General features: G+C 36.5%; 1 protein-coding gene across 1 annotated transcript in view; it reads right to left on the bottom strand.

Moving 5' to 3' along the window:
- Nucleotides 1-25050, bottom strand: part of CPLANE1 (ciliogenesis and planar polarity effector complex subunit 1) — a 109475-nt gene extending 84425 nt beyond the window's left edge. The window contains 16 exon segments of the mRNA XM_078153213.1: nucleotides 2535-2702; nucleotides 5624-5788; nucleotides 8030-8110; nucleotides 8886-9094; nucleotides 9499-10265; nucleotides 10449-10607; nucleotides 10769-11015; nucleotides 12897-13079; nucleotides 14565-14668; nucleotides 17335-17491; nucleotides 18385-18491; nucleotides 19415-19647; nucleotides 19976-20095; nucleotides 20581-20716; nucleotides 22331-22462; nucleotides 24944-25050. Of these exon segments, the coding sequence (XP_078009339.1) occupies nucleotides 2535-2702; nucleotides 5624-5788; nucleotides 8030-8110; nucleotides 8886-9094; nucleotides 9499-10265; nucleotides 10449-10607; nucleotides 10769-11015; nucleotides 12897-13079; nucleotides 14565-14668; nucleotides 17335-17491; nucleotides 18385-18491; nucleotides 19415-19647; nucleotides 19976-20095; nucleotides 20581-20716; nucleotides 22331-22411 (2917 nt within the window). The 5' untranslated portion in view covers nucleotides 22412-22462; nucleotides 24944-25050.
- Nucleotides 25051-27478: the final 2428 nt, after the last annotated feature.

Below are 27478 nucleotides of genomic sequence, written 5' to 3'. Positions count from 1 at the left end.
TTTTTTGGGTTTGTTTTTTTTTAAAGAATGAAACCACTTTATTTAGTTTTCTTGAGATCCTAGGCTGGCTTCTTTAAAACAAAGCCACAGAAATCCAAAGGACCCAAACAGACTTGAGAAATGATACTTAACAAATTCTAAAAGTTCCTTTTCACTACCTATGTGAATGGTACAGATAAAAATGAAAATACCTGGATTTGACTCACTGATGAAGACTCATTTATACAATAGTTTAAATCAATCAACAAATATAAAACTGTCTCCACACAGCCTTGTGGATTTGAAGTTAGTGCCCTAAAAGCTTATTTAGTATAGCCTTCTTGGAGCTTTTATCCCAAAGGCGCTTGACATCCTAGGAGTTGAGAATCACGTTGGAGTTCTGATCAAAGAATTGGTATCACTTATTTTTGTCTACAGTATTCTCAGTCTTTTCTCTTCTTTCTTTCCCACACTCAATTCTGATCCTTACCTATTTTTCAAGACTGAGAGAACACAGAGAGGGGAAACTAAGGGCAGAGAAAACAAATGTAAATAACCAAAACTAGATTCTTTTGTTAGTCCCTACTCAGACCTCCAATCAGTATAACATGTCAGGCTTCCTGATGACAAATCCTATGTCAGAGGCTCTACAGACAGCCTGACACAGGAGCCCAAGGCCAAATACCCTAGGCTTCCCTAAGGATGCAGCATCCCAACGAGACCCAAAAAAGCCAGAAGATGAGGCTTTTTTTGTCTTTGGCCACTCATACCCATGGTTCCTGAGTGGATGACGTGTTTTTCTGCCCCAATAAGAAAAGAGGTTGTATTAACTGGAAAAGGCTCCTTCAATATCTGGAGTTCTGCTTGCCAAAGGGGTGGAGCCAAACAGGGTTATTCCTGGCTAGGATCATAGCACTCAGAAGCCTAGTAGCCTACACCGGGCACAACAGTTCACATGCCAGCATTACACCCTGTCCTGTTATGTCTATGGCTTAAACTCGTCACCTAATCTTTCTACTTCTACCTGTAGACTTTACTTACTGCTTAGCTCCCTTTTACTTTTCTCAAATCTAGCCACCTATAGTCTGACTAACAGTGCTCACTATCTTGTTACTTACCTAACTCTCTAAATTCACCTAAGTTCATTGCCCATAGCTTCTGGTTATCTAAGCCAGGACAGAACTTCTTTCTAGCTTCAACAAGAGAAAAAGAATTAAAAGCATAAATAGGGTTGGGGAACCTGTAGCCTCAAGGCCACATGTGGCCTTCTAGGTCCTTGGGTGAAGCCTTTTGACTGAGTCCAAGTTTTACAGAACAAATCCTTTTATTAAGGGGATTTGTTCTGTGAAGTTTGGATTCAGTCAAAGGGCCACACTTGAGGACCTAGAGGGCTACATGTGGCCTCGAGGTTGCAGGTTCCCCACCCCTGGATAGGACCTGTGCCTGAAGAAAGAAGTCACCAATGAAGGAGAAAAAGGATACAAAAAGGGGATTCTGGAACTACTAAAGACAATCATTACTGACCTAAAAATTTTGCCTATGATTTGTTTTATGTTCAAATGTGTAAGGACAGCTGATTCGTATTCAAAGACAGCAAGTTCCCTATACCAATGAAATCAGAGACTTGGTCTTATTAAAAAAAACTACCAAATACAACTTGGCACTTTTTTTCTACAGCTCTTAGCAACAATTTGTTCTCAAATTGTCAACTGTTCAAATGTACCACCACTGGACAAGCCAGTTAATGTCTCTGAGCCTCAGTTGCCTTATCTAGATAATGCTTCTTAAATTGTAGGTCTCGACCCACAATTTAAGAAGTGCTGAAAGGGTCACGAGTGGAAAAATATTAAGAAGCCCTGATCTAGAACATGAAGCAGTTGGATCAGATGAATTCTCAGGTTCCTTGAAATTCTAAGATCCTATGTCCTAAATCTCTTTCATGATAAGAACAAAAGTAAACTTCAACTGAGTACCTTGCTAAATGATCACAAATTTTTAAAATGTGGAATCGAATAAATGCATGAAACTCTGCTGTAATACTTCTGAATGTATATCTGTATATATGTACAGCAGTTCTATTTTAAATAGTCACAGAAACCACAGAATCCCAAAAGTGAAAATGAAGTCAGATATCATTTCTGTATGAAGGCTCTCATGACGGGGTGAGAGGCAGAAGGAAAAGGTTGTTATATTTATTCCATAAACAATTATTTCAAAAGGCGTCAACAAAATTTTACTTAAAAAAAAAAAAGAATATCTGTACAACATTGATGACAAATAAAGCTTGTCCAGGTTCTGCCAAAAAACATCCAGTAACAGGAATCCTTATGAATATCAATTACCAAAAAGAGATGACAAAGTATCTCCAGTAAATGAAAGTAGAAGCTGATTTTACTGGCATTCTCATGTTACGAAAGTCAGCTCAATTCAAGCTAGAGAACTATCTTTAAGTGCCGTCAATCAAGCAGAAGCATAATTTAAAGTGTTATATCTGAGAACAATAAAGCATTGTTTGAGCTAAGCCCAATTAAATACTATTCTTTCAATAAAAATACCTGATTCTATGTGAAGCGGAGGAAGAACACCCACACTGTGAGGTGGGAGAACATAAAGCTGCTGGTTGGTGAAATAGGCAGCCATGAATCGAGCCATGCACTGAACAACCACAACTGCAGCCTCAGGATGAATATTTCCAATTATTCCAAAACCACAACGAAAACTCTCTGAAAAAGCAACAAAAACATAAGTAAAATGAGGAGACTCTGAACGAACCAGCAGAAAAGTGTCAAACATCAATCTATCAACAATTCTTCACGTATGGAACTATACACTATACTAAAATCCAGGAGGAAAAAAACCAAAAAGACGTAGTTGGTGATTATGTCTTGGTGTCTAACCTTATAGCTACCTGGAATGTTAAACTAACTCAAGTATTAAAATCAGAATAATTTTAAAATACAAAGAGTCTCACAACATAATTCTAGTGATGCAAAAATTATAATCTTAGCAATTTTTTTTTAAACTACAAAAAAAAAGCACTTAAAAAACTCCAGAATACTACTGGCAGGCATTAAAAAACCTGAGAATTAATACTAATCCCAAATAACCATACTAAAATTCAGGTTTTAAAAACATATAAGATGTATATCACACAGCTAAAATATAAAATTCAATCTCATTTCCCAAGAAGTAAATTTAATATGTAGATCATTGTATGCAATAGCATGTACTGTAAAATAAGTGGAAGTTATAATCTTCCTAACATTACTAACTGCTCAATTTTGTCATATCAAGTTGGAAGAGATGGGAAGGAACCATTAGTTTCTTCAGATTTGAAGAGGAAAGAACTAAAGTGCCCAAATAAGAATGTATCTCGTATAAAATATATTGCAGTTTCGTCTCACTTATCCTATGGTTAATATTCATTTAACTCTCAAGTCCTCTCAAGCTATTATCCTTTAAACTCTATTCTCTTTTATAGCTAGAAGTTGTCTAGTTATCTTTGCTTATTTGTTCTCTCCTCTAACTCACTTCTCAACCTTCTGTCATCAAGCTTCTGACCTCATCCCTCTCTTAACTGCCAAATCCAGAGGCCTTCTCTTAGTTCTCATTCTTCTGATGTTTCTGTAGCATTTGACCCCACTGCTCTCTCTGGTTTTGCTTTGATTGATATTTCTTGGTGTTCTTACCTATCTCCTTTACAGGATCATCATCTATTTCCTGTCCCCTAACTGTGGCTTCAGCCACTGTTCTGGGCTTTGTCTTAAGCCCCCTTCTCTTCTTTCTTCAAATTCTCTTTTAGTGACCTCATCAGCTCCCACTGGTATAATTATCTCTAGGCACATGATTCCCAGATCTATAGATCCTGCCCTGGCCTCTCTCCTGAGCTTTAGTCCAGCACCACCAACTACCACTGGATGTCCCGTAGGCATTCTGCAAGCATACTAAGGTCCCCTCCTTTCCCCTCTAAGATAAATACTAAGAAATAGTTAATTTAGTATTCTTGATTTGAACCCAAACCTTATCTATTAATTATAAAATTACAAAGAACCAAATTGCTATCCTCAAGTCCTTGATTTTTTGCTTGTCAAGGCCTTATTAATCCAATCCTTAGGGACAGTTTGTACCAAATGAACAGATCCTGAGTTTTCCTTCAACAATGTCTCAAACTCAAGTCCAAAACCAAAAAAAAGACACCAATGATAAAGAGCACAAGTCAAGTCACTTCCCTGTAGTGGATCTTAATTAATTCTAGGATCAAATAGGAGCAGCTAGGTGGCGCAGTGGATAGAGCACCAGCCCTAAAGTCAGGAGCACCTGAGTTCAAATCCGGCCTCAGACCAAACACTTGACACTTACTAGCTGTGTGACCCTGGGCAAGTCACTTAACCCCAATTGCCTAAAAACTAAAAAAAAAAAAATTCTAGGATCAAATATAAACTATTCTATTTGACATTTAAAGTCCTTCGCAACCTGGCCACAATGTACCTTTCTAGCCTTATTATACAGAGTAGCCCAAACATCTTAGTGCAGTTTTATGCTATTAAAGCTTTAAACTGAACTAAGACCTTTGGGCTGTGCTGTATATTACTCCCTTTCTCACTCAATATGATCCAGTACAACCAACCTTTTTATTGTCTCTCATCCACAACTCTCCATATCTCCAGTCTACTTTTTTTTTCCCCCACTGGCTGTTCTCCATGCCCAGAATGTACTCTTCCTCATCACTGATCTTTAGAACCCACAATTTCCTTCAAAGCTCAGCTGAAGTGCCACCTTATACATGAAGCTTTTCCTTATTTACCTCCCCCTCCAAAAGAATCAGCTTGTATTTATCATTATGTATTTTGTTTATACTTATATAAATTTTGGATATGTATAAGTTGCTTCCTCAGAATGTAAGCTCTTTGAGGGCAGGGACCACTTCAACTATGTCTTTGTATCCTTCTCTCTACCCCTCTGCCTAGAACAGTACCTGGCACATAGGCTACTATGTATAAATAATAATAGAATTAATAAATGAATAAATGCTTGCTAATTAGTCATACTTTTAGTAACTTCAGCCATTCAGAAGAGAACCTAGGATTGAACAATAACAAAAATATCATAAGACACAAAGATCATATATTAAACCAATGTAGAAATTCATGACAGTCTATATCAATGTCCTTTCCTTTAACTATTTACAATGTTTAGTTGCCAGTAGCTTCTAAATCAAGCTGAAATGCTTGCCATATGTTCCCATCATGATCCATTTTTCTAATTCTTCAAGTAAGCCTACCTCATTAACAAAGTTATTGTGCATTTATAACTTTCTACCTGCTTAGTGATTTAGTATTTAAATCTAACCCAAAGAACAAATCATTAAGTTACTTTGCGGCTTATATTAAGAAAAGAAAAATGGTGAGGACCTCAATAAGTCACTTTAATAAATGAAGAGCTACAGAAAAAAAAAAAGAAATGTATTAAAGAAGATATTTAGAATATTAACATGTATTCCTTTTGGAAAGAATTTAACCAATACTATGCAACCATGAAGATTTTCACCTCAGAAGAAAGGCATCAAGTTTTCAATACCAAACTTAGTCTAAAATTATATGCTTTGGACGCCAGCAAAATTAGATACATTCATATAAAAACATACCTGGAAAATATTCCTCTTCTTTGATAGACATTTGAGATTGTCTCAGAATTTCTCTTACCAACTGATCACACATTCCTTGAGCATCATTTAAATTATAACAATAGAGGTGACAATACAATTGAGCAAGATAATAGCGTGTCTGAAGAAAGCATGTCCTCTTTCCTCCTTGACCAAACGATAAAATGTTAAGCTTTCATTAAAAACAAAAAAAAATTAATAATACTTAGCTCTTCTTTAAGTTCTGAACAAGCTACAATCTACACCTCCAAGATTATTTTTCATTACTCCCCTTCAGTTGACATTTCAGCAAAACTGGCCTCCTTGCTACTCTCCATTCCCTGCTCTTTACCTTTTGCCATTCCCCAGTACCTGAAATGTCCTTCCTCCTCACCTCCCCCTCCCAGAATACCTAGCTTCCTTCAAAGCTCAGTTCATGTGCCATTTGTGATAGTGACACATTCTTAATGCCATTAGTTGTTAATGCTCACTCCCTCCTCCTGAAATTATCGTGTATATACTTATTAGCTTACATATTACACATAAGCTCCTTGAGATCACAGAAAGTTTTTCATTTTGTCTTTGTGTCAACTAGCATAACGCTTTGCACAAAGTAGACCTTTAACGTCTGACGGACCGAATTGGCTGGATTGCAATTATCCACATTTCAACAGATTCTACTTTATTTCACATAATGTCACGATAACTAATGTCCACCTATCTAAAGGTCTGATGAAGAGATTTGCACATCAGTATTAACTGTAGACCAATGATGACTCGGGTTTCAAATATATACAGGGTAGAACAAAAAGGTAAACAATGCAACTACCTGAAGGAACCATCCACCATGAAGCATTCTCAGGTAAAATGCTTTCTAAGTGGCCAGAAACAAGAAGCTCCTTCAGAGCAGGGATTGTCTTCTGCCCATTTTTGTATCCCCAATGCTTATTACAATGCCTGGCACATAGTAGGTTCTTAACAAATGTTTATTGATTGAATGATCGCCATTTAAAAGTTAGGAAAGCTCTTCTAAAACAGAACGCTTTTTGAAAAGACTCATGATGGAAAAGGCTGTTACATCCAGAGAAAGAACTATGGAGTCTGAATGTAAAAACAAAGCATACTACTTCCACTCTGGGGCAGTGGGGTTCATGGTTTTTCCCCTTTGTTCTGTTTCTACTTTCAAAACATGACTAATGTGTAAATACGTTTACTATAACTGCACATGTATAACCTATATCAGATTGCTTGCCATGTTGGGGAGGGGAGAAAGGGAGAAAGAAAAAAACTGGAGCTCAAAATCTTATTAAAAATGAATGTTGAGGGGCAGCGACATGGCACAGTGGATAGAGCACTGGCCCTGAAGTCAGGAGGACCTGAGTTCAAATCCAGCCTCAGACCAAACACTTGACACTTACTAGCTATGTGATACCCTGGGCAAATCACTTAACACCAGTTGCCCAAAAAAAAAAAAAAAAAGAATGTTGGAAATCATCTTTACATGTAATTGGAAAAAATAAAATACAATTTACAAAAAAACACAATAAAATAAAATAAAAAAATAAAAGAATACTTGTAGCCAGGAACAGACTACCCTATTGCCTCAGTCTAACAGTATGTATCACTAATACTTACAAATCATAAAGACCCCAAAAACCAATCCCTAAATTTCTACTTGATTTTTTTTTATAGAAATCTGCCTAGCAAAAGTATTTTGATTTTGCTTTTAGCATGGATGAACTTCTCTGAGCCAGGTTAGTGGACAGAAGTTTCACATCTTCCCAAAGAAGACAAAAAGGCTCAATGTGTAGTTCTTAGTCCTCATTTCTACATTTTTCCCGTTAAAGAAAGGTTACTTTATTTACAATCCCAATTTCTCTCCTTTTGAACATGTAATTGGGGTCATTGACAGATTCTGTCATTAACTAAAAAGATACAAGAACTTTACTTATAGATGTAAGATACACTGAGATTAAATTTTAAAGGACACCTTTTTGACAACTAGTATGAATCAATCTTCTATTATATCTAGGCATTAAAAATGCTTCCAGCACTGTGAAATCTGGAGTTATTTTTAGTGAATTAGCAGGCTCAGTAAATCAAATGACATATTTAGTACCCTCTAAATTAGCAAGTATTGTTTCTTTTTTAAATTAAATTTTATTTTAAAATCAGCATTTTCTCCCTCCCACTTTCTTCCTCACACCCACCTCCCACAAACTGAGAAAATAAGAACAAAACCTCTGTTACAAAAACAATGCAAAACAAATCCCTGCACAGTTATGTCTCCAAAAAATATGTCTCAATTAATACTCTAAATATTTTCTATCAGGAGATGAATACAATCCTAAGTTCTCTGGAACTGTGGTTGGTCATTGGGCAAGTATTTCGGGGGGACAGTACCATTACCTATTGCTTTGGTTTCTTGTAGTGCTTTCTTCCATAGCTGAACAGATTCTTCATATGATCCCAAAAGAAAGTATTCCTCACCTCAAAAAAAATGAATGCCAATGATCACTAACATTGTTAAAAACTCTTCTGCTGGTAAGGAAACAGTTTCACAAAAATATCACTAGTGATACTATAAATTTCTTTCCATTAAGATTTTAAGACAGTCAACATTTACAAGTACCATATAACTATTTATAGCCTTTGACCCAGTAAGGCTACACTGGGAAGAGATGCCAAAGAAAAATAACCACCAGAGAGAAAAAAATAATTTGTCCAAAGATGTTCACGGCAATACCATTTATAAGAGCAAAACAAAAACTGGCAATAATCCAAAACCCCATGGGGAAAAGCTCAGCTGATTTTGAAAAATAAGCATCTTGATGATGTTGAATGGACATATGACTTTGGGCAAGTAACTGCTTCTGTCCAGGTTTCAGTTTTTCTATCCATAAAATGAGAAAACTGGAAAAGTCTCTTTCAACTTTAAAATCTACAAAAATCTATGCTATTAATAATGTTAAATGAAAAAGACAGAACACCATATAGTATTTGCACCCAAATTTAACCACATATAAATATGTGCAGTTACTCTAATAAAGATAGAAAGAATAGCTGGAGCGATATCGTCTCATCTGCTTGATGTTGTTTTTATACAAATTGTTTATTCATAATGAAATGTAAAAAAAAAAATGCCTTTTTATTCCATTGGTTTAAGAATAGACATGACAAATCCTTATCACTACTTCCAAAATGAGACAAAGACTAGTAACATATTTTTAATCATATAGACTGAAATTCCTTTTGGGACACTGACCAATTACAGACTTAAGCTCCAAAGCTTGGTTCAAGCAATATCCTGCCGTCTGTAGAACAGCTTGTACATGGCATAACAAGGATCTGACAATGGGTTCTTCATGTGCTATCCTTTTGGTTAATTGTCTATCATCCTTAGGGTCCATCCTACTTAGATGAGCTTGATACCACAAAGTCTGTTTGTACAATAACTGCCAAAGGATGGATAACCTGCACAGAAAGTTAGGTATCATATAAAAACCAAACTACAAACTGGAAATGAATATGTAGCTTACTTTTGATATATCTAGTGGTAATTATCATTTTCCAAATATCTGTCTCAATTTAAATTCTAAAAACTACATATTTTATCATGAACAGCTACGTTCACAAATATTTTCTGGCAATATTACCAGCAAAAGCTGGTAATATTTTTCTAAATTATGTAATTCCAAAATCTAAACTTAGTATTTTCCAAGTTCCTGATTAAAATATTTGTACAGTTATAAGAAATTGTTATAAAGATTGCTTTTGTTCCACAAGTACCGAATTCAATATACATCCTACAACACTTTTAATAACAAGAAGCCTATTTAAACCTCTAGTGACATAGTAATATAAGTATACAATCATACCTGTGGCCTGGCTTTTGAACAAGATTTATGGCCTGAGGAGGTATCTTTAAAAAAGAATTCCATGACCATGATTTCTGAGTACAGTTGTAAGAAAGTTTTTGAAAAATAGGTACCACCAATGATTCATGATTTACTGTCCTATTTCCATCAGCTGATGTTGAAATCACCTGATGCTGAAGAGTATATATACCATTTAGACTGTCAGAGACCATCTTAAGTAAGTTGAAACAACCTAAAAGAGTATCTGAGAATAACTGATCTTGTTGCTGAATGAACATCAACTTCAGTGTTTGAGATGTCAGCTTTACCAAATGTCCAACATCCTGTCTGTATCTCAGATCCCAGTACTGAACAGATAAACACTGATGAAAAAGTTGAAAGACACACTGCAGCCACGCATTATGCCTTATGGTCTTATTTAAAAAAAGACTGTGTTTAGGAGGAGGACATTTTACAAACTGAAGGATGTAGAGAAAATGAGTAATACAGATTACTGTGTAATTTAACATTAATTTTTTGTGTTCCACGTTTTTTGAAATTCCAATATTCCAGGCTGCAAGAAGATTTTTCTGGATAGAATGTAGTTCTGTTATGATATCATCTTTTTCCTTAGTATCATCCTTTGCATGAATAGTATCAAACATGGATGCAAATTCTAGTCTTCCTTCTTCAACTTCATCAAACAAAGAATCACTTTTCTGATTCCAAAAAGGAAAAAAACTGTTGGAAAATTGCTTACTATTATTACTTTCTTCTACTTCATGATCCTGAAATGAGAAAAAAAATCTGAATATCAAATACCTCATAGTAATGATGCTATAGACATGATCAGGGTTCCCCCAATTCTCTTTCCCCTTAACAAGCAAGAAACAGAGGCTATATTTCTTGACAGTACTGAAATCAATACAGACTCTTATTGTTCAGAGTAAATAAAATGTGATGTCAAGTACCTGCAAATCTGCCATTTTCTCAGTCAATTCCCCTATTTCTTCCTCTTCTTGCAAGAACCTGGGCGTGGCAGAGACAACTGAACTTTGGTTTCCTTGATACTTTAACAGACTAGCCCGGAGTGAACCCAGTGATCGCAATCTCAGATTTTTTCCTTTAGACTATAAAAGGGAATAGTGTGAGACTTTACAAACTCATACTTTCATTACTTTTTCCATACCAGAAATATGTTAGGGTACAAAAACAAATGACAGTATTTATAATTTTAATTTTTATAATAATGCAATGTAAATATGTTTTACATTATCTATAAAAATCATACCTGAGATATCAGCCCTTGATGTATTTTCTCAAGCCTTTGGGTTGATTCAAGTAGAAATGATTTCATAAGTACTGATGGGGTTAAATTATCAAAAAATCGAAGTACTGTAACCATATATCCATCAGAGACAATTAGGTAGGGTAATCTTGAGTGTGTTTTTACAGAAAATCTCTGTCTCATCAGGTCATTATCAGAGGCTGATGAATCAAGGGAATAACTTGAATCCTGAGGTACAAATTGCTGTGGTCTAGTAAACAAACCCCAAAATTTAAAAAAAAGGATTAGAAGGGGCAAATTTACAGGGAAATAATAAAACGTTTCTATTTTATATTGTTTTCCAAGGAAAAAGCCAAAAAAAAAAGGTAGAAATAAAAAGTGATATTATAAAAAGATAAAAGAGGAAGAATGAAAAGCAAAGATAAAATTAATTTTTTCCTTTTAGGAACATGCAATAATGTATTTTGGGTTAAACAGTATATGTTATAAATTTTTATTATTATTTTATATTTTCAGCAAATTATGGCATTTTCATCAGTTCTTTTATTCTTTTTTTTGCCTCCTAGCAATATATTTAAAACAGAAGAGAAACCTAATTAGATTTTTAAGGTCCTAGTTTATATTTCTTATTTTTATAGCTCTCATGAAAGCTAGTACAGTGCCTTGTACATATGTACTCAAGAAACATTCATTAAATTTGATGAAGTGGAGTTAGGGACATTCGCATTCTGTTGATAAAGTATAAAAAAATAAGAACTCAGTAATAAGGTAAGGTGTGTGGAAATGGTAGTGGAAAAAAATTTTTTGTCTGCTTCTAAGTGAAACTTGGCATTTCTATAATTTAATTAAGTATTCTTTGAAATTAAGTGGTTGCATAAATTAGTTTTTAAAGTGCCTGAAATGTACTAAAGTATACGGTGTTCTTAAGAAAATGGCTTGGGGCAAAAATAAAAGAACATTCAGTGGAAAGGATAAGAGATAGTGGAATAATTCCTAGATCTTCTCTACCAAGAGTCTTTCTATCTGCTGCCCCTCTAATATTCTTAACAGCAGTTCTTTCCAGTTCTAGGGCTGGAGTTAGAGGAGAAAAAAAGAGAGAAAGGAGGTTCTATACCACGATGTGCATTTCATTCAATTCTACATGCTAGAAATTTAATATGATAGAGGCCAACTACTCCAACATAATAAAAGTAGACAAAAAGTTTTTGTAAACATCCAGAAAATTCCATAAATTTAAATAACTGTAGTAATAGCTACATTTATATGGAAAGTCACAATAAGTATACATGCTAACTATTTAATATCCTTTTAAATATGTAAATATTTAAATATGTAGCTACATTGCTACATTGGTTAAAAAACCTTTTATATTTTGTTTTAGAAACTATTCCAGTATAAATATTTTAAATGACAATAAAAATTGGGAATCACTGATTCTCTTATAAATTATAAATCATTTGTGACTTAATACACAATTGAAAAAAATAATTTTAGTGTAGTATACAAATACCTCCTAAAACTTGCTTCATGACTAACAAATGCCATTTTCTAATAAAAAAAAAATTCAAAGTCATAAATCTAAAACAATGGCTAGATTAGCCAGTACTTTTATTGGGTCACTTTAAATTCTACTTTAAAATTAATGAGAGGTGACATTCATATTAGAAACAAAAACATGTTTTATATATTCCTACTTCAAAAGTTTAGGACAATGTGATAAATCAATAAGGGTTTCTTGCTATTTAAAAAAAACTAACAAATTTCTGGGACAAATGCAAAAATTTATGTGTCAAATTAATTTTAAATTATAAATTTTTAAAGAGTTAAACTTTTATCACAAGAAATGTAATATATGATTAACTTTTATATTTTTTCTGATGCTATTAAGACATGTAAATAATATACTTACATGGCCAAAATGTCAATTTTTCACCAGGGTAAAGCCATAATAAGAAATAGGAGAGAACTATAAATGAGAAACAGATATTGAAATGACAGACACAAAAGAAAGACTTAATGTGAAAGATGAAATTACATTAAAAAAAACTATACAAGTAACACCCAGGAAGGAAGATACCATCACAAATTATATTATATTACATCTCATTTATATGTTATTATAGTGTCTCACCTATATGTTATTAGTGGATGAAGAGGAATAAATTCTGCTGGTCCAAATTCTATAGAGCAACCAAACGTGACCAAAGTTAGCAATTCACCCAAACAGGTCAACAGAACCAAGGAGCCACGTTTTAATACACAGGCCAGAAAAAGGCTATCATGAGTCCAGCTGATATCACCCACCCAGTAGGACCTAGAAAAAGAAAAATACAACACATTCACAAAACTCTTCATCAATAAAATGTAGGCTGCATTTTCAAAAGTCCAGGGTTTTCCCAAATGATGTCTTCTGAGTTACAAAAGGCAAAGATTTAAAGGGGTTGGAAGATGAATAGTGTAGAGTTTGCCATAACTATAATACTGATTCTATGTATTTTATTTGCTGGGGAGTATGTTATTCATGTTCTCAAAAATTTTTTTCTTCTGTACATTCCATTAAACACATTTATTTGGATATCAAAATGCTAATACCCACTAGAAGTGTAAGTCTATCAGGCACTCATACATATTTAATTGTAAACTGCTTTAGTCAGATTTAGCAGCCTGCAACTATAGAGTAGGGATCACTAATATTCTAGAAGCATATTTAGTAGGTCTCCAAAACAGTTCACACTGCCATGACACATCCCAAAATATAGATTCCCTCCTCATAACAACCAGTTAGGACCACCTCTTCCTCAGATTCATTTATAGATACCACTCTTAACTGCTCCCATCCCCAAAGAAATGATCCCCTCTCCAAAGGCTAGGGACTCCTAAATCATACAATACTTAGCTGAGAACACTACCATTCAGGAATGGGAATTTTGATTGTGGAAGAAAGAAAAAAAGTTATCTTAAAAAAGGGAAAATTTGGGTGAAGTGGACAAGACTGTACAGCCAAAGATGCATTTGAGCTGCCTAAGAGATGGCAAGGCTGGGGGAAGGGGGAAGACAAATGTTGTCTTCCTTGCAGTTTTACCTAAGGGCAAGGGTTGGGGGGGAAAGGGGAAGGAGAGAGGGAGCAGAATAAGCATTTACTATGTGCCTGGCACTGAGCTAAGCACTTTACAAATATTCTCTTAATTAATCTCACAATACTGCTAATATCATCCCCATTTTACAATTACAGAAACTGAGGAGGACTGAGGTTAAGTGACTTGCTCAGGGGTCACTAAGTGTTTGAAGCCATATTTGAACTCAGATCTTCCTGGTATGACATCTATCATCTGTGCAACTACCTCTTAAGCCCTGATGTGCCACTGAAAATCTTTTCCTGGGCTTCATGCCACAGTTTGCCAGTTTTTACGTTAACATATAAACAAGACTGTGAAATTATAATCCCGGCCACTCCTAGTCTCCCCATAAGTCCTGTTCTGTTCACCACTTTATCAGAATTGTCTCATCATACTTCAACCCCTCTTTTCCTAAAAAAGGAAAAAAGTGAAAAATAAAGAGATAAGAAAAGAAAGAGAAAATTTTTTTTACAATTCCCCTCCCTAATACCTCCCTCTCCCACTTTTGATAATGATTGATTCAGACTTTAATATCCAAAACTTCTAGAATCTATCCCTCACAAACAACAATGGATATAAAGCAGACCCTTGACATCTGTAAAATTCCAAGACTTCTAAAAATTGTTCTGCAATAACTTCTTTAAAACTAAAATTATTTTGGCATTCTTTAAAAGAGATCTTACCTAATGAGTCTGGATGGAACCACAGGATTCTTATTGCTACAACCTTTAAGACTACCACAGAGAGTCACAAAATTCAATACGTTTATAAACAGAATTTGTGTGGCCTAGAAAACAAACAAAAAAACACCAAGAAATAAATTAAGGATTATTTTGTAACCTGCAAGAATCTTTACGAATAATTTTGATTTGAGATCAAAATACTAAACATAATACTTACATTAAAATACTAAACTCAATTCTGCCAATCCTATACATACTAAGTGCTATTGGACTTCAGAAACTTCCACTCATATAATGGAAACAAAGGAGTAAAGAAAGTGGGCAGATAGCTATAGCAGGAACTGTGTAAATACTACAAATACAAAAAGAGGCCATGGATAGTTCCTTCACTCAAGGATCTCACAGTCTAATGGGGGAGACAGCATGCAAACAACTATGTACAAACAAGAAATATACAGGAAAAACTAGGGAACAGTTACAGGGGGAAGGCATCAAGATTAAGGAGGTCCCTTGCAGCAGGTGGGACTTTAGCTGGGACCTGAGAGAAGTGTCAAGGACAAGCCAGGAGGAAGAGAGGAGGAAGGAGAGACTCCTAGGCATGGGGGACAGCCAAGGTAAATGCTTAGTTGGGAGATGGGGTATCTTTGTTTGAAGAACAGCAAGGTGTCTGGTGTCACTCGATAACAGGGTATGTGGAGGGGAGTATGGTAGGTAAGTAAGGAAAGGGAGGAAGGGACTAAGTTACGAAAGGCTTTAAAAGGCCAACAGAAAATTCTGTATTTGATTCTGAAAGTAATAGGGGGCCACTGGAGTTTACTGAATAAAGAGTGGCAGGGTCAGATCTAAGCCTTAAGGCGGTCAATCTGACAGCTGAGTGGAGCATGTACTAGAGTGGGGAGACTTGAGGCAGGCAGACCCACCAATAGGCTATTTCAATAGCCCAGAGGTGAAGTGATGAGTACCTGCACCAGAGAGGTGGCAGTGGCAGAGGCTCATAAGCCACCTGCTACATGAAGTCTTTCCTAATTAGCCCACCTGCTTGCTAGTGTCCTCCCTCCAAAATCACCTAACAATTTTGAATATATTTTCTATCTACCTACATTTATATATGTCGTCTTTCCCCTTAGAATGTAAGCACCATGAGGGTAGGAATTTTTGTCCACACAGTGCCTGGCACATGGAAGGCACTTATTAAATGCTAGTTGAAGCGTAGTCCCAAAGAAGATATGTAAGCAGATAACTCCTCCCACACCTTTGGGTGGAGTAGGGAGGTTTCCCTGGGTGCTGAGGATTGCATGTAATGTCAGATTTTTTTCAGTGTATCAATTAGTTTTGCTGAATTTTTTTTCTATTTTTTTAACTGTTATTTAAGGAATAGTTCTCTAAAAAGGAGAGTGGGAAGAACAGAAGGGGGAATATAGGTGATGAAAAACAAAAGACATAAATAAAAAAAAATTAAATTCTTGTTGATTGATTAATTAGTGAGTTTTTAGAAGTCCTTTTAAATTAAGCCTCAGACACTTGATACTTACTAGCTGTGTGAACTTGGCAAGTCACTTAACCCCAATTGCTCCACCAAAAAGAAAAAAAAAGTCCTTTTGACCTTCAACCTAGATTTTGATAAAATTTTAGAACACAGTTTTTTAATTTTTTTGCTGTCATGGATCCCCTTCGCAATTTGGCAAAGCCTATGGTACCCTTCTTAGAATGTTTACAAATGTGTAGAAGAAAAGGAAAATAAAGAATTAGGAAGGCAATCAGTTATAATGAAACAGATATCCAAAATTTAAAAAAAACAAATCCCCAGACTCTATGTTAAGAACCCTTGTTTTAAAGTCACCTGATACCTGAGGCTGACCTTGAGTTCAAACAGAGACTTAGATACAACATACAATATAATGGAAAGCACTAATTCTCGAGTCAGAGGACCTGAATTCACATCCTGTCTCTGACACTTACTATCTGCATGACCTTGGACAAGTCACTTCATCTCTTGGGTCTGTTTCCTCAGCTATTAAATAAAACAGATGGCCTCCAAAATCCCTTCCAGCTCTGAATCTACTTCTATGATGCTAGCGCATTTACTCAAGGATCCACTCTAGCCCAAGGCCCAATGAAGGGATTCCTAGGTAGGCAGGAGAGTCCCAGAGGATCTGTGATCTGCTTCTGAAGGCGCTTCAGGCCTCAGGGCTGTGGGATCTGTGCCCCCTACTTATACACCAAAAGTGGTAAGAAGGTTTGAAGGAGTCCTAGATCATTTGTTATTGTTCAATCCTTCAAACGTGTCTGACTCTACGTGACCTAATGGACGTCTGTCCATGGGGTTTTCTTGAGAAAGATATTAGAGTAGTGTATCTTTTCCTTCTTCATCGTGTCTCCATTTTACAGATAAGGAAATGAGGCAAACAGGGGTTAAGTGACTTGCCCAGGGTCACAGAGCTCATAAGTGTCTGAGGCTGGATGTGAACTCAGATCTTCCTGACTCCATGCCGAGTGCTCCAGCCACTGAGTCACCTAGCTGTCCCATCCTAGACCACAGCTTTGGATCTAATTACCAAGCAGCTGCTAGAGTACTAGTAATACTAATACTAGTAGTAACGAGTACTAGTTGCTAGAGTAATAGAGTCATATATATATTCTAGAGACTCACTATCAAGGCAATAAAATATCTAGAGAATAAAATGATATATTCAAGGAAAATTCTAAGATGATTTCAAGTCAGCCTTTTTACAGATTCCACTCAGCTGGAAAGATTATTAGTTCTACTGACCTTTGGATCTTTCTGATTAAGAGTTACTGCCAGGGTAAGGCCATCCCTTGAAAATGCTATAATCAGGGCTCCTCTTGATTTTACTGATTCACATTTAGGAACCAAGGTACACAGAAAACATTCTTGATGTGCCCAATGGACCTGGTATGACAATGAACTGTAAAAATAAAATAATGGAATCATAACAAATTCATCATATACTGCTAATTTTAAAAAGTAATTAAAATTTAACACAGTTCAAATAACAGACATATACATATACTGATTTCTATCTTTGAAGACCATCTTCAAGACACTTCAAAATTTCATCTGGTGCAGAACAGTTAAATCAGTTAAATAAGAGCAATCTAAGTGTTTTGTTAATAGTCCAAACCTTTCTGTCTGATGGGTCTAGATTTCCTGATACTCAGAGTTGAAAGACCAGCAATCAGTACTGGTTCTGCTACTCACAGAATGTGTTAACTTGGAGAAAATCATTTCACTCATCTGTGTCTCAGTGCCATCATTTGTAAAATGGTAGTAATAACACTTTACCCTATCTACACTACAAGGATGTTGTAAGGAAAGTGCTTGGTAAAACTTAAAGTGCTAAGTGAGTTAATATTCTATTGTGTCTATACAATGGTTAATAAACATTTTGATAGGAAATTTAAAAATATAAAAATTCATGTGTACAAAGAGGCCACATTTCTTTTTAACTTCCAATTTGTTTTTTTAACTTTTCCAAATTACATGTCCTTATAGTCCTGACATAAATCAGGTTCCCACTACGTCATGATTAACAACTTTGCCAGTTCCAAGAAAATAAGCAATACAAAAAAGGGCAAAGATTTCACGGGCCCCAAATTTTTAAACATCAACCTCAAGGAATGAAATAATACTCTTTTGGTCTGTTTTTTTCTTAACCTGAAAAGTACAAGGGAGGGTCCATGAATGTTTATCTATTTTACTTTTTGTTTATTATTTTTTATGTGTGCTAAAAGAACTTAAACAGAGGGTACATAAACAGGGGTTAGGGTTTTTTATTTTTAAAAGAAAAGTTACTCTCACCTAACAGATCGAGATACATTTTCATGCCATTGAAGTGCCAAAAATGTTAACATCAAATATTTCCCAGAATAAAAGGTAAATGAACACAAGCAGCAATCACCAAGCAACTGCCAAAACAAAACAAACAAAAAACAACTGATTTTTTGTAAACTAATTTGAAAGCCAAAACTAAAACATTTCTCATATCCAACTGGCAATAGAGTACAAATTTTAAAAATCATATCCTTTGACTCAATGATCCCACTGTTAAAATACAGAAAGGCTAAAATACAGAAAATAAGAAAACTAACTATGAAACTATTTATAATTGCATCACTTGTAACAGCAAAAACCTAGAGACAACTCACTGTCCAACAGTAAAAGAATGACGTACCACAGTCAGATCACTTAATGCAATGGAACATTATAATGTAATTAAGAATGGCAAGTATAAGATATATAAAAAATATGGAAAGGCTTTTGAAATAATGGAAAGCAAAAAAAGCAGAATGAGGATAAGGAGATCCACGGGTATGTAATACTACATATATAATGTCAGACTTTTTTGATATGTTGATTAGTTTTGTACAACTGTTTTTCTCTTTATCTTTAAATTCTTTATCAAAAGGGATGGCTCTCTAGAAGGGAAGTACATTAGGAAAATATTTAAAAAGTAACAAAATTTTGTTTTTTTAATAGCGTCAGCACATACTTATAAGAAAACCTTAAGTAAGGGGGCCTTAGAATTCAAACAACACAATTAAAAAATATAATGCTCCAAACTAAATGTGAGTTATTTCTTATCAGTCTTAATCCCACTAATTCTATATTGTTGCATATGCTATTAAAATAAATATTAGAAAAAAACCTATTACAAGTCTAAACCATACTCTTTTCAATATTTAAAGAACTGTGGACAGGAAATGTTGAAAATTTTTCATATGACTAATGAGTCAATCTTACAACTACCATCCCAATATACAGCTAGAATTCAACACATCTTGCTAAAATAGATCTCATTATTAACTTTTCCCCTCAATTTCAAATTTACCTCATTTTTTATAAAAACAGCATCTACTACAGCTTCTTTATCTTCAGGAGAAGGCAAAACGATTGATTTTTCAGGTTTGATTTGTGACCACTGACCCAACAGTGAAGAGTTTTTGGAATATATAATATTCTCAGACTCCAAACACTCCCACAACAAGATGCATCCAGAAGGTATGGTTAGCAGAACTCTTTTTCCATCTCCTGATACATATACATACAGTCTCAGAGAACATTCTGGGGGGAAAAAATAACCATTCATCAGAAGGCCAAATTTCGTGGCTCTATAAATTTTTTTTTTATTTCCCAATTTTTCTTCCCTACAAATTAGAAATTCTTGATATATTAACTTCATAAATTAAAAAGAAAAAACACTCAAAACACACAAAACATGTGCAAAGTAAGAAAATGGATGAATTTATATAAAGCACAAAAATGTTAGGTACGCCAGACACAGATGTCAACAAAAACAATGAAAAGAGATTTCAATTAGGATTTTTAAAGAGTACTTTATACTTCCCCCTTTCTATTTTTTGATAAATGCAGACAATAAAGGGACTCCTACCTAAGGCTGCTGTTATCAGTGTCTTAGACTCTTCAGTTGCAGATACGGTTTTCAAGCAGTCTTGATCTTTGTTCCAAAGGAAGATTTCGCCAGTGTTAAGTAACCCAGTCAGCCAAGCATCTGTTTCCAAAAAGAAAAGTATTCCTTCTAAACTACTGTTATTAAAACACCTGAAAATGTTCAGCCATTCATATCGATTATAAATTACTACAAATTGAAATCCATTTTTCTGTGGAATTTCATTAGGATAGGGAACTCCCAACAAGAAAGCTCTCTACCAGTGCAGACTGGCAGCTACTCTGCAATTTATAATACTAAAGGACTGTCTGGGAAACTGAGAAGTTAAGTGACCTCCCCAGATTAAAAGAGCCAGTAATTGTCAGAGGCAAGGCTTCAAAGCAGGTCTTCCTGGTTCAAGACCAGTTCTCTATTCACATAACTATTACTTCCAAAATCAACTTAATTTAGGTTTTTAGAAATATCAGCAAATCTGGCCTCAGACCAAATACTTGACACTTACTAGCTGTGTGACTCTGGGCAAATCACTTAACCCCAATTGCCTAAAAGCAAAAAAAAATATATTATATATATCAGTAATACTTAACCATTACTAGAAGTTGTTAAGATGACAACATTTTTCTGCAAAAGCTGTAGACGAGGGATTTTCTTCTTTGTCTTTCCAGATGGCAAATTAATTTCATTTATACACTTATCATCCAATAGGAAAATAGCTTCCTTTTCCTATGGAAGAAGAAACAGTGAAAACACTGCGGTGCCAAGCAGAATTATCCCTTCACTTATTCTAACTATCATAGCATCAATAAAAAGAGGGGATAAGAAAGACAGAAGATAAAGCTTGTTAAGTGCCAAAGGCAGGATTCCCCCCTAATTCTTCTTGACTCCAAGTACAGTTTTCTTCTTACTATGCCATGGGTTCTTAACCTCTTTTGAATCACAGACCTTTTTGGCAACCTAGTGAAGCCCATGTAACCCTTCCAAACAAACCGAAGTGCTAAATTTCAGTTAGAGGTTAGTGAAAATAAAGATGCAATTGTTTTTCCCTAAATTAACATATTCCCTGAAATCTGTTCATGGACACCTTGGGCATCCAAGAAGTTCAGATTAAGAACTCTCGTACTATGCCATATTATAGATAGGCATACTCTACTAATTCTTTGCTAGAGAAGGAAATGGCAAACTACTCCAGTATCTTTGCCAAGAAAACCCCTCACAGAGTCACAAAGAGTCAGACATGACTGAAATGAATGAACAACAACAACATTAAGTCTTCAGTCAGTCACATTAGATTTATCCAGGATTATGTAACTGTCATGGAAGAGTACTTATACAAGGTTCAAAGGGAAAATAAATTCCCTTTGCATGTCCTTCAGATAACTCCTCTTTGTTGTGTATATTGGGCTGAACGCATAAGGGCTACCACAATGAAATCCATGATTATTCAAAAGAGATCAGTCTAAGAATTCTTACAAATGTAACCATATAGATGAATGCCTATTGTCCAGACTATGATATGCAGTTGGATGTCCAGTCTATCAAATTAGTATATATTAGTATGTCTCTCTGGGACAAACACGACCAGTGGATAATGAGGTAGGCTCACAATTAAATAGGAGAAAGAAAATTATATGAATTACACCTGAGAAATTATGCATGCTTTTACTAATTCCAAGCTGCTCCTTGGGGCAAAGAACTGATGAAAACAGATACATTTAAGTATTAAAGAAGTATCTTATTTGAGTGGTATCTTTAGATGGAGGATGCAGAGTTGCAGTTGAAGTTCACAATACCAGCTTGAGGGGGCATGGAGGGTTATGATCTGATCTGGCTCCCATCCCCACTTTTAGGAGATTCCTCTCTTCAGATGTACACCACCCTAGCTCCAAATAACACTAAAAAATTTAACCAAGAGCAAAATGTATTTTTCAGATAAATTCTTCTTGGAGAAATAATTTTCCTAAAATGAAAAAGATCTTTACATATTTTTAAAAATCACACTTTTTAGGGAGGTTACATGGGATAGTGAGAAAAACACTGTCCTTGAGCGGCATCCGAGCACCTGGGCTGCCAGCTGTTATCTGCGTGACTTAGGCCTCAATTACCTCATCTGTAAAATGAGACTGGACTGCAGGACCAACTAAAGTCCTATCAAGAGCCAATATTTATAAGCAAAATAGTCTGCCTGCTGACATACTTCAGATAGATTAGGAAGCATTTTACTTTCAAATAAAAGGGTGTTTTTTTCACCTTATTCTACCTTAGAAGTAATATTATATATAAAATATAAAACATTTAACAAATACATATACGTTTATATGAATGAAAAGAAATACCTACCTGTCCCAGCCAGGAAATTCGAGGCCAAGGTTTTTTCTGTTTGATACTTGTTGATAACAAAACTTCTAGTTTAACCTCCATGTTGTCAAGAATATCAATGAGTAAAATAATTAGGAAAAGGTTACAGGATGCCTTAATGAATGATAGGGAAAAAACAACAAATCAATTTTGGTTTTTAATTTCATATATCCATGTGAGCTTTTCAATATTTGGGGGTAAACTCCTTTTTACACAACACATATTGATAAATAACTTCTCCCTCTACCCCCACTCCCTACCCATTTCCATCCTCCAGAAAAAAAAAATAGTTTTCTGAGAAGTGAAACACATCAGCTCAAAAACAGGGATACTGTTCAAGCCTGTTTCACATCCCATCACTTCCCTAAAAGATTATTCAATAGCAATTCCTATACTTCGTATTTCTATCTGTATGCAGTTTAGTTTTTCAATTGTACAAAAACTTTGTATTTCAATGATTACTTCCTTGCAAACTAAACAGAAGTGACAGTGCAGCTAGGTGGCACAGTGAATACAGAACCAGCCTTGGAGTCAAATCTGAACTCAGACACTTGACACTTACTAGCTATGTGACTCTGGGCAAGTCACTTAACCCCAATAACCTCACCAAAAAACAAAACAAAACAAAAAACTAAACAGAAGTGTAAAATCATAAGCACAATTACCAAACAAACAAACAAAAACCCAACCTAACAGATACTCCTTTTTTTGGTAACAGAGCTCTTCTCATTTTAGTCAAGGGAAAACACAATGTTTTACAGAAAAAACAAAGACTATCTTTATAGCTTACTATATCACATACACTACACATAGTTCTCAAGAGATTTATGCTGCTGATAGATATTAAGTTTCCCAATCACAACAAAATTCATTCATTTCATTGAGGAAAAAGATTAGACTGTAGTGTTCCAAAAATAAACTTCATAATGAAAAAAATTAGAAATACAATGAATAAAACATTAAGACTGTAAACCAATACAGCAAAACAATGTCTTTATTTAAACTAGCAAATGTAATTTACTTGTGCCATAAACAGTTCTAAGATCTAGTCTGTATTCTACACAGGGTGAAACACAATCATCTGGTGAGCTTTTTATCCCCAGAGGAAAATATTTTAACAGGTAGCCCTCTTCTTAGATACTGAAATGCCTAACTTGTAGGTTTGCTAGGGCCTGCTAATTTAGATTAGGTGATACTTTTTCATCTAGAAAGTATGGCCTTTTCCATGTCACTCTAGAGAGGAATACTAACACTTCTGGGAACCTATCTCTGCTCTAAGAAACAGGGGAAAAGTAGAGAATAAGTAGTAAAGGCAAATGAAAAGGCAGTGGGATTGAGCCATTTCTGTGGTCAGATAGAGGTAACCTATTCCTCAAGGGCCAAGAGGGCCTATATTAGCCCACAACGATTCATTAAGCTAAGCACTGGGGACACAAAGAAAGGCAAAAAGACAGACACTGTAGTCAAGGAGCACATATTCTAAAGGGAGAGACAACATGTAAACCAGGTACCTTAGAGATTTATACACAAAGTGAATGGAAGGTAATCTGAAAGGGAAGGCATCAATATGCTGGAAGGACATGGAGAAAAGGCTCCTACTGAAGGCAGGATTAGAGCTGAGTCTTGAAGGAAACCCTGGAAACCAAGAAGCAGGGACTAGGGAGCTTGCCTAGATACTGGGAGGGACTGGGTGGTAAAGGGTGAGGGGCCACTTACGGTGAAGCATTCATGCCTCCTGCCTCCTGGCAGACACCAGATGACCTTAATACATTTGAATGAGACACGGATGCTGAGATATAGCCCATGTGTTGATTTCTTTGCTTGATTATTCTTTGTTACAAGGGAGGAAGGAATAGGTAAATTAGCCAGTAAGTGACAAATGCAGAGGACAGAGAGGAGGAAGAGGGGAGAGAGAGATAGTGATAGAGATAGATTAATTAAGAAAAACACCGAAGAAAACAAAAAGGGCACACAAACAGGTGGTTTTTTTTACAATCCTGTTAAATTTAACATACTATTTTTAAAACAAAGAAAACAAAAGAATTTCACCGTTTCAATATGCAATCCTTGCTTTCTTTTTTTTATTGAAATGTTAGTTGATAAATAATTTCGTAATAAAATAGACAATGCAAAGTACATAAATTTGTTTAAAGAGGAATGGTGAAGAAGCTAGGATGAAGGTGGCAGGAGGAAGAACTGTGAGAGGCAGGGGCTTGGAGGAAGACTGACAAATGAAGAAGGAAGGGAAGGAGGGCCGAAGCATTTCTACAGCGCCTACTATGTGCCACGCACTTGCCAAGCACTTTACGAATAAGGCACAGATGTTATTTCACCGGATCCTCACAACACCCGGGGAGATCGATGCTATTATGATCCCCATTTTACAGACGAGGAAACTGAGGCAGAGAGAGAAAGGTTAGTGACTTGCCCAGGGTCACCCAGCTAATAAGTGTCTGAGGCTGGATCTGAACTCGGGTCTCACTGCAGGCCCAACGCTCGGTCCCTGCAGGTAGGATGGGGGTTGGGGGGGGCAGTCACTGTGTGGAAGCGCGGGACCCTGGGGGGGCCCTGCGGGGCGGGGCCGGAGAGACTTACCCGGGCGGGCGGGGTGACAGACCGGCGCAGGTCGAAATGCAGGCCGAAATGAAGGCCCAGGAGCCCCCGAACGAGCGCCAGGGCAGGGCGGCTCCGGCGGGAGGGAAGCTGCGCGGCCGCGGGGCCCCGGCTTCTCCTGGACGCAGATCCCGGCCCACCTCCCCCCTTCCCGCCTCCGCCCCGCCTCCGGCCGCACTCAGCCCGGGCTCCCGCAGCAGCCGCCTCCCTGCGGCCGCCGAATCGAGGCCGCTGCGCATGCGCAGAGCGTCCTGAAGGCTAGGGCTCCTCCCTTCCTCCCCTCTCCATCCATCGCCATCTCTCCCATCCTCCCTCTCCCATCCTCCTCTCCATCCTCCTCCCTCCCTCCCTCCCTCCTTTTCCCATCCTCCTCCCTCCTCCCATCTTCCTTTCTTGCTCCTATCCTCCTGCCTTCCTCCCAACATCCTCCCTGCCATCCTGCTCCCTTCTCCCCATCCTCCCCCTCCCTCTCCCATCATCCTCCCTCCTCCTTCCCTCTTCCCATCCTCCCTCCCACCCCTTACTCTTCCATCCCCCATCGTCTTCCCTCTCTCAGCCACCTTCCTCTCTTACTCATCATCTTCCCTCCCTCCCTCCCTCACCTTCCTTCATCTCATAATCCTTACCCTTCTCTTCTCCCACACTCATGCTTTTGTCACATAATCAGCCAGCTTTCCTTATTCTTATACAATTGTTTCATGACACTTTTTATTTTTGTTCTTCTTTGGAGTTCTTTGGCTGTATGTTGCAGCCGGCTCACACTTACCCATGTCATTCTCTGTTGACTTCTCTGTGTTACTCATTTTCACTTCTTTGGAGGCGGCTATTTTCTGTTCCATTGCCATATAATAACTGCAGAATGTTAAAAAGATGGGCCTTTGCTCTGATGGAAAGCTTGGAGTCGTAAAGGACATTAGAAGCCTCCCAAAAGCAAAGGTTTTCCTCTCCCCTCTGGTCTCCTAGGCACCCTGGGAAAGCCCAGATGCTCTCTCGCCTTCCTAGACATCTCTTCTTCCCTTCGTCTTCTCTAATCTCCTCCTTTGCTTTCTTCCACTAGCTTACTTTCTCTCTCTATTTCTCTCCCTCCCTTCTTCCCTCTGTGTCCTAATTCTTCTCAGCTCCCTAGGGAAGCATCTCTATATCTCCTCCTCTCTTCTCTCTTCTTCTAGTCATTCTTTTTTTCTTCTCCTTTTCTTACTGTATTTCTCTCCTACTCCACCTTCTCTTCTTCAGCCACCACCTCATCATCTCCTACTTCTCTCGTCCGCACAATCCTAGATTTTCATGTCCACCTAAATTGTTTGACTTTTATTTCGGGCTCTTTAGTGCCCCCTCCCTTCTGTCTTTCAATCTCTATCACTTCCAATCATTGTCCCCTTCTCTCTGTTCTGGCTTATAGCATGTGGTTACCCCCTCCATTCATTTATCTATTGATTCACTCACTCATCAAATAAAGCATTAGGCTATGATCAGGGGAATTTTTAAAAATTATTTAGTTTTTTTTTCACCAATTTCATATAATACAATTTTTAACTTTGGTTTTTTAAAATTTTGAGTTCCAAATTCTCTTGCTCTCCTCCCCTCCCATTGAGAAGGTGAGCAGTTTGCTATAGGTTATACATGTGCAGTCAATCAAAACATTATCTCCGTATTAGTCATATTATGAAAGAAAATGGAGCAAAAACCTCCAAAAATAAAGAAGTTTTTTTTTTAAAAAGTATGTTTTGATCTGCATTCAGACACCATTAGTTCTTTCTCTGGAAATGGATAGAATTTTTAATCATGAGTCTTTCAGAATTGTCTTGGATCACTGTATCACTGAGAATAGCTAAGTCATTCACAGTTGCTTATGGTACAATACTGCTGTTACTGTGAACACTGTTTTACTGGTTCTGTTCAGTGTAAATCCAGGTTTTTCTGAGAACATCCTGCTCATCATTTCTTATAGTACAATAGTATTCCATGATAATCATAGACCACAACTTGTTTAGCCATTCCCCTATAGATGGGCATCCCTGGATTTTCCAATATTTTGCCACCAGAAAAGAGACGCTAGAAGTATTTTTGAACATACAGGTCCTTTTCCTTTTTGTTTTTTATCTCATTGGGATGATACAGACCTAGTAGTGGTATTGCTAGGTCAAAGGGATTTGCAGGCCTTTGGGCATAGTTCCAAATTGCTTTATGGAATGATTAAATCAGTTCTCATGGTCTAAATCACTATTGATTAGAGAAATGCAAATCAAAACAACTCTGAGGTTTCACATCTCACCCATCAGATTGGCTAACATGACAAAACAGAAAATGACAAATGTTGAACAAGATGTGGGAAAATTGGAACACAAATGCGTTGTTGGTGGAGTTGTGAACTGATCCAACCATTGTGGAGAGCATTTTGGAACTATGCCCAAAGGGCTATAGAATTGTGCATACCCTTTCACCCAGCAATACCTTCCAGGTCTGTATCCCAAAGAGATCATAAAAATGGGAAAAGGACCCAAATGTGCAAAAATATTT

The sequence above is a fragment of the Phascolarctos cinereus genome, unplaced genomic scaffold, assembly GCF_003287225.1.
Source record: "Phascolarctos cinereus isolate Bilbo 61053 unplaced genomic scaffold, phaCin_HiC Scaffold_4;HRSCAF=312, whole genome shotgun sequence".
NCBI classification, from domain to species: domain Eukaryota; kingdom Metazoa; phylum Chordata; class Mammalia; order Diprotodontia; family Phascolarctidae; genus Phascolarctos; species Phascolarctos cinereus.
The sequence above is the reverse complement of the archived record's forward strand: the minus strand, read 5'-3'. Positions and strand labels throughout refer to the sequence as shown.